Source organism: Polypterus senegalus, chromosome 7 (genome assembly GCF_016835505.1).
Source record: "Polypterus senegalus isolate Bchr_013 chromosome 7, ASM1683550v1, whole genome shotgun sequence".
NCBI lineage: Eukaryota > Metazoa > Chordata > Cladistia > Polypteriformes > Polypteridae > Polypterus > Polypterus senegalus.
The window spans coordinates 62972794-62980912 of record NC_053160.1 but is presented as its reverse complement, the minus strand read 5'-3'; the positions used below and the strand labels follow the sequence as shown (position 1 = coordinate 62980912).

The window sequence follows — 8119 nt, the reverse complement described above, 5'->3', positions numbered from 1 at the left end:
CAGTTTCGCAATCAGCATGTTATTTCACCATTCATTGTTTTATTAGCCAGTCTTATTTTGAATTTAAAAAGATTGCAAAAAGGTGAGAGACTTGAGAATTTTGTTCACTTTCCTATTATTTCATCTTCATATTCTAATAATGAAGACAAAAAGGGCAAACACTACATTTAAAAGGCTACAGCACTAGCATCATCTGCACATTAGTAAACCACTTGCATAACCAGAATGTTTATAGCTAAATACAGTAGGTTGAATAAAATCAAAAATCTTAAAGCATTTATTAATCTCCAGGTAACATTTAGAAAACCTAATTTTGCAATTTCTGTATTAACAGAACATAGAAACTGGGAAAGAACGGACTGCTTAAATTAAAAGCTAGAAGTCCAATTAAAAGTTGGTTGGGATAAAAACCTGCAGCCACAGGTATGTCCAGGACTGAACTTCAGAATCACTGTGCATCTATAAGTCTGCATTTGCAATTATAAAAAAAAATTGCACTGCTATTGATATGACTAAAATCAAGCAGTGCGTTTGCCATAGCAGGCTAACTCATGGCCTCATTGATATTGTATTTGGAATTCTTGCTTGTAAGCATACTCTAGGCATTGGTTTTCCTCGGCAAATCTGGAAAATAGTCAGCGAGAAAGTAAATTTCTATCCAATAAGACTTTTGTCTGATATGTTGGTTGGTCTGGACCCAACCAAAAACCCTTTGCATCTCTTCATATACAAAAGTATATTTAAAAATAATGTTTTAAAATCACTTAAGAGGCAATTCAAAATAATAAAACATGCCAACTACTGTACTCCATTAACAAGGAAATGCCTCTGTAGACAGCGATACATTTCTCCATTAACCCCTGTATGGAATGAGGCTTATGATACTAGAACAAATAAACTTACTTTTTAAAGGTTGTGTGTGTGTGTTTGTTTTTTAAAAAAAAAAAAATGTGCAACAGTTTCCCTCACCTAGTCCTTTTGCTTTTATAAAACTATGGACTAATCTTTTTACGAATTGAAAGAAAAGGAAATGAAGTCAAAAGTAAAAGGATTAATTTTATTCTTTAATAAATAATAAATACGTAATCTCTTCATAATTTACTCCAAAGTAATAAAGAATGCATGAGTCCAGCCACACAAGTGGAAATTTACAGCTTTCAATTTTCACCCAACAAAAATGGCCATCATTCACAGTTTGGCAGCACAAGGCTTACAGTATTAAAAAAAAAAGTCCATAATAGCCCTGATGATTTCATGGGTCCTGGATTTACTACTGTAGGAAAGTTGTTTCACAGTTTAAAAAAATTTTGCTCCAAAGAGCTACATTTTTTAAACCTTGCTTTGACTCCTGTACAATTCTGTAGGAACTCCAAATGAGAATTAAAAGCTCATTATCCATTTTCACAAAGCAAGATTTATAAAGTTTGTTTTCTGGTTCCAGCCCAGCATTCTCCTCAAAAAAAAAAAAAAACCCAAAACTCATTGTTGAACTTTTCGTACCTCCGCTCAATCTTACTTTCAATCTACCTTATTTTCAACTTACAGATAAGCTTTCCCAACTTCTTCATAAAAGCCTTTTAAGATTCCAAGCAAAGTCCTTCTTTCAAAAAAAGTCCTTCGGAACAGCCATTCTTTAATTACACCTTTGCAACAACATGTTTAAGGCATACTCCATTCTGTTACGCAGATCTACTGAACAACCAGATGCAAGTAGTGTGGCCAGACGGAAAGTGGTGGAAATACGATCTTCATTGATGTAAGTTAGCAGATACTCCTCGTTTTGATTGCAGATAATGATCTTTGTGTGATCATGATAGAAGTTGACCTGCAGGAGACACAGTGGAACATATAAAACTATTGCACAAGAGTAGGCAGAAGACTGTGCATCATAAATCTCATCTGTATGTAATACATTTGTTGGGTTTATGAAATAAAGATCTAAAAAGAGATTTACCTGAAATGTGCCATCATTAAACAACATCATCAATGCACGGTCAGACTTCAACCACTGGAGCAAATAAAGCCGGGGCTTGCTTTTATCCGTAATGCTTGGTAAGTCACCACCCTGTCAAGAGTAAAGTTATTTTAGTAAATTAAATTGAATTCTGTTGCAGATTAAATGCACTCATTTAAGTAGTCTGGCACAAAAGACAAAAGACTTACATCCATTAAGTTCTCCTCCATGTAGTGTGCAAAGTATTTCAGAATTGTGACTTGATTGATGAACTGCTCAGGTGCTTCTGCAGTAGAAAACACTGAACATTGGCCAAGTTCTGCATAGTAATGGACGGTCCTTAAAAGAAGGAAAAAAAATATAAGAAACATTTCCAATTACACCTGCCTTGAATAAATACAAGTCTTATTACATAACTTATCTGAATAAAATGCTTACTTTTTATCTGACAATAGACTCATGTGTGTCCCATTGTTGAAGAGAACACCAACTGTATGATCTGATAGCTGGTATCCAAAGCCATATTTATTTGAGTAATCAACCCACTTGGTGACCCACTGGAATGAGCTGTTCATCTGTTCCTTTGGAAAGGCATCAGCTATAAAATGAACACATTGAGAATCTAGTTGGTTTCAAACATTGTAATCAAATTGTATTTATGAAGTGGGTTATCTACACAGTTCAATGCATCCTCCATTTGTGAGTACTAGCAGCACCAAAACAAAACGTACCTTCAGGCATACTTTCAAGGCAGCCTCTTAACACTCTACCAACACCGTCAGCAACACAACCCATTGTACTGTCTTCTAGACCTGAAAGGGGAAAGTAAACTTCAGTTAGTAATGGTTCCATCAACGATTTGCAGACTTAACACAGATATGCACATAAAAATGCAAACATTTTGGTAATTCGATTTAATTTACTTACACTCACTGCTGCTGCTGCAGCTCCCAAGAGTCCCCCTGACAATCATTCGAATTGTGTCTCTAATTTGCTGACTGCTCTCTTTTACCAAAACTCCTGGTTTCCCCTCTGTAGTAGCTGGTGGCTTGCTTTCCTATTACAGAAGAGAACAATCATTAATCATTCATGAAATGAATGCCATTCATTCAATTCATATTTTGTACAATTGTCTCATGCTTAATTAATCCACTATAGATTAAAAAAGCTTTTCAACTCACATCGTCAGTTTTAAGCTTTTGAGATTGTTGGCTAATACTGGTCTTCTTTAGATCATGTCGCAACTTGTAGATTTCTTCATCATCTTTGGCAAATTTACCTGTTCAGATAAAGGAAGAAGGGTTTTAAAGGTCTTGATTTATAACAAGAAAAGAAAAACCCCAGTATGATGGGACTGTGACAATTTATGCTCCTGTCCATCAAGTACAGTATACAGTATTAACTTTGGAACTTTTTGAATACTGAAACTACAGGTTCAGAAATGTAACTAGCCTACACATTTTACAGCTACCAGAAATTGGGTTATATACACAGAACTTTTTCCCCAATTTAGACAACACTGATCCAAGACATCTGTTGAACATAAATAAAAGGATACTCACCAAGACTATCATAGTACTTTGCTTTCTCCTTTTTGCCCCCAAATAAAGCTGCAGCTGCCTTCTTAAAGAAATTTTTAGCTGGACTTGATAAGTGGAAATCTGGAGCACTGTGACAGCAACTTGGTGGAAGCCTTTCTGGTGTAAATCCCTGCAAATGATCAAGAGCGAAACAAATGTCAAATGCAAATTCCCATTTGGTACAATATTGAGCCTTTAAGAATTGTACAGTATAATATTAACCTGTGTGAAAAAGTCATGTCGAACAATTTCATCTAGGCTAGGGCGATCTTCAGGATTTTTCGACAACATGCCAGCAACTAGTTGCCTGGCATGGACAGAAAGGGAGGAGGGAACTGTATAGCGGGCTTCTCTTATGCACCTGTAGGTTTCCTTTAAGTTGGTGGTTTCAAATGGAGGCCTCCCAAGGAGCATAGTGTACCTATAAAAACATAAATCATGATTAATATGTAAAGATGTCAAATTCTTTCCAAAAATACCACAGGATTGATCTGCAAAGGCTATTCCCCAGTAATTTCCTGCTATATTAAAAAACACACACTTTAAACAGGCAAACAATTTTTTTTTTTTATTAACACTTTAACTATTAGACACATATTAAACATGCTACTCACATCACACATCCTAATGCCCAGACATCAGATTCACAGCCATGTCCTTGTTTGTTTAAGACTTCAGGTGACAAATAATTTGGGGTTCCACAGATTGTTCTAAGGTTTAAAGGAAAAAAAAAAATCAGTTAATATATTTTAACAGTTCTAGTTCTTAAAAAAAAAAAACACAACATCTTGCAGAATAAAAAAATCCTCAGCTTTCTAGTTTCCTCAACATACCTTCTTCTGTTCTCTAGTGGCTCCAGCTTTGCTGCCAGTCCAAAATCTCCAACTTTAAGATCCATTGTGTCATTAATGAAAAAATTACCTGTTAAATACAGAATGGCATATACCCAGACATCAGTGAACTGAAAAAATAAGATATTCTGCATTTCAAAGAAAACTACTGTAAATAATGTTGATGTTGCCACCAAAGTCAGACTAAAAGGTATTGCAAACACACCTAATTTCAGATCTCTGTGCAGGATTTCTTGTTCATGCAGGTACTTTAATCCAGAGACTATTTGTCGGAGGTAGTATCTCACTTCAGGTTCAGTCAAGACTTTCCTTGCTTTCAGTATATGCGCCAAAGACTAAAAACAAAAAAACAAACAAATATGCTATTAACAATAAGAAAGAGGATTGACATCAATGTGCTAAGACAACCATCGATTCTGTAATATTTTACAGACACGAATAAAAACAAAAAAACACATTCAATTTAATTACGTCAATGACGGTTCTAAGTCTCACATCTTTGCCCGGCATTCATTTAGAATACTGCACCTCACGTCTCAATCTTAAGCGTCGGAGTTAGACACTTACCCTGCGGCTGCAATATTCCAAAAGGATGTAGATATTTTCTTTGTCTTCGAAATGATTGTAGAAATGGACGATATGCCGGTGGTGCAAAGCTCGATGCAATTCGATCTCTCGATCAATCTGAAATAATAAATTAGCATGAATACGATTGGTATCCACTTGGGAGGGACGATATAGAAAAACGCACACATTAATGCAAGGCAATGCAATACCTTTTCTCGCTGGTGAGGCTTGGCAACCCTAGAATGAGGAATGATTTTAGCGGCATATACTTTATTCGTAGACAAATCTGTCAGTTCGTAGCATTTCGCAAAACCACCCTGCAAAAGAAAAAAGCAAGAGAGAAATACATTACTTACCAAAGTATAAAAAGACCCTTGAAGTAATACTCGGGGGCAAAACGAAACGCCATAAGAAATGAATTCATAAGGTTTACTACTGCCAGAAAAAAAAAGAAGCAAATACTGAAAAAACAAGAAGGTGCTTCTTGAAAAGTCATGATTTGATAGCACAAACACACGTGTCATCATTTCATGATTTTGCCGGTCCAAAACTGACTCTGTGTAACAAATAACGTGGTATTGATACCTTTCCCAAAACTTTTCCACGGCAATAGCATTTTCCAGTTGTGGGGTCTGTTATAATCCGTGACATTTCAGGGGCTGCGTGCGTGGGATCCTCCGACCTTTTACGCCTGAATTCGCCGGGTTTGTTGAGCGTCTGTTCGCACATTTTATTATGACCAGTAGGTTGATAAGTAATAGTCCTCAGAATATCCATGCCTAGCCACGCCGACCGTATCTTGAATTTAACATCGACTGAGTGAGCTGGGAAGCGCTCTGTTTCACTTATATAGGCTAGCGTTCCTCCCTCATTCCAGCGGCACCGCACGTCAGATCAAAAGGGAAAAAGGGGCCACAAACACAAAACTCTACCGCCTATTCTTCGTTCTTATTGGCTGCCGCCATGCATAACAATTAGGTATACCAACTATTGATTGGCTCTCGCGCCAAGCGACAGCGTTCATCTACCTGGCGTTTCATCTATTTGACTTTAACTTGACAGATCTAATGCAGCGCTACGTGATGGAACTTCTCAAACAGACAGCGTCAAACACAGTGTCCGGTGTGATTCAGTGCAAGCATGACAGGTAGTATGCTGTCCTGGTTAAAGAAATGAAGTGGAATTAGAAACCAACAGGTCGCAGGTTCACCGAGAGACCCGGAGGAAATCACTTAAACGCTATGGGCTAGTCGTGTCATAAACATGCCCGGGCATAATGCTGGAGAGTTTCATGAAGAGTGCAGTGTGGGTGTCGTAGGAACTACACTACTTGCTCACTGAACCATTACTATTTGTGATGTTTCTGTCTACCGTTGTGTGTATCTTTGTTTTATTGGACTGCAAATACATGTTCAACACAACATGCAAATCGAGCATATTTAGTGTAATAGTCAAGTCTATAATGTCAATGAGATAAGCTACTGGTGAGCAGAGGGAAGACATGTACACTACGCAGAAGGAATCACGCTAGGAACCCAGTCATTGTTAGGTAGCAATATGGGCCACCAAAAATGCTGAAATAAAACCAGAATAAAAGGTGTTAATATAAAATAAACATGTATGAAAATTGTAAAATGCTACCAACAATATAAATATATAGGCAATGGATATATTTAGCCTTATCTCACTCTCTGAGTTTTGGATATATATCTGTGTGGTAAGGAATCTTGTTTTTGTTTTCGGTGTAAGTAAAGCATAACAATGTTCTTTGATCTCAGTTCTTTCATCCTCTAGATGGCCGGGGAAGATTGCAGAATAAATACTGTCACCTAGTGGTTGAATTAAACTATAACCCTCAACATTTGACTAGATAAAATTGAAGTTCTACACTTTTAACTTGCTCAGTATTAATGTATATATTCTCTTATTCATCTGTTAATTTGTTAAAAGTGTTAGAGAATGGAAGGCTGGAACAAGTTACTAACAGAAATCTTAGCATGCTGTGGTATTTGGAAAAAAAAAGTTAAGGATAGGCAGGAAATGTGAAAGAAGGGGACAGCATCTAGTCTTAGTATGTGTAATAAAACTGGTTTGACAGGTACTAGAATCAAAGGAGAGGAAGAGCACAGGCAACAGCATAAACAATGATAAGCTTAAAACCATATGGAATGTTAATTACACAGCAAAATGCCAGAAAAGCCCTGGGAAAAATGAAGCTCTGTATATTCTCATTTTGAAAATTGCGTGTGCCCTTGTGCCACATTCAGCCTCACCCATTCACATAGTTTCTTCAGTCATCACTAACACAGAGAAATCAGCTCAATAAATTACAAAAACCTGAGTGGTTTTAAAACTCTACATCACAGGTGTTGAACTCTGGTCCTGGAAGGCCACAGTGGCTGCAGGTTTTCATTCTAACCGTCTTCTTCATTATTGACCTGTTTTTGATGATAATGAACTTGTTTTGTTTTAGTTTTAATTAACTCGACTCAGGCCCCTTAGTTGTCTCTTCTTCTCCTTAATTAGCAGTCAAACAATAATGAGATACAAAACAAGCTGCCACATGACCAGCTCACTTGTGCCCATCAGACAATATCTGAAAATAAAGAAAGGCGAAGGTCTCTGTAAGGTTGATTTCCATCCATCCATTATCCAACCTGCTATATCCTAATTATAGGGTCATGGGGGTCAGCAGGAGCCAATCCCAGACAACACAGGGCACAAGGCAGGAAACAAACCCTGGGCTGGGTGCCAGACCACCGCAGGGTGCAAACACACACACCCACACACCAAGGACAATTTAGAATCACCAATGCACCTAACCTGCATGTCTTTGGACTTTTAGGAGGAAACCCGCGCAGACACAGGGAGAACATGCAAACTCCACACAGGAAGGACCTGGGAAGTGAACCCGGGTCTCCTAACTGTGAGGCAGCAGCGCTACCCACTGTGCCACCATGCCACCCAAGGTTGATTTCTCAGGTCACAAAAAACATTTTGATGGTGTTCTTACAAAAATTGCCATATGTCAAGAGGGTACAAAATTGTTACCTGTGTTTTCCTTCAGTCAACCAAGAAAACAATACATTCAGTATAATACCTTGAATAGCATACAGGATTGAACAAAATATATGTTATTCAGCAGCAAATCACATGTTCATGTATTA

The 8119-nt window shown here is 37.5% G+C and overlaps 1 protein-coding gene across 1 annotated transcript; it reads right to left on the bottom strand.

Moving 5' to 3' along the window:
* Window positions 1–1038: 1038 nt before the first annotated feature.
* Window positions 1039–5843, bottom strand: plk2b (polo-like kinase 2b (Drosophila)). The gene is made up of 15 exons (XM_039758746.1): window positions 5538–5843; window positions 5162–5269; window positions 4953–5069; window positions 4591–4720; window positions 4368–4455; window positions 4149–4244; window positions 3757–3955; window positions 3517–3664; window positions 3136–3233; window positions 2882–3011; window positions 2686–2766; window positions 2393–2552; window positions 2164–2293; window positions 1955–2065; window positions 1039–1825 (listed from the first exon to the last, which is right to left on the bottom strand). Exons 1-15 carry the CDS (start codon window positions 5727–5729, stop codon window positions 1634–1636), a joined length of 1980 nt encoding a protein of 659 aa, XP_039614680.1. The 5' UTR covers window positions 5730–5843; the 3' UTR covers window positions 1039–1633.
* Window positions 5844–8119: the final 2276 nt, after the last annotated feature.

Excerpts from the sequence above, each read along its gene's own strand:
- plk2b (XM_039758746.1), bottom strand. The coding sequence starts at position 5,729 with ATGGATATTCTGAGGACTATTACTTATCAACCTACTGGTCATAATAAA. Across the intron at positions 5,070-5,161 it reads AGCCTCACCAGCGAGAAAAG|ATTGATCGAGAGATCGAATT; the intron begins GTATTGCATTGC and ends TTATTATTTCAG. Across the intron at positions 2,767-2,881 it reads CTGCAGCAGCAGCAGTGAGT|GTCTAGAAGACAGTACAATG; the intron begins GTAAGTAAATTA and ends TTCCCCTTTCAG.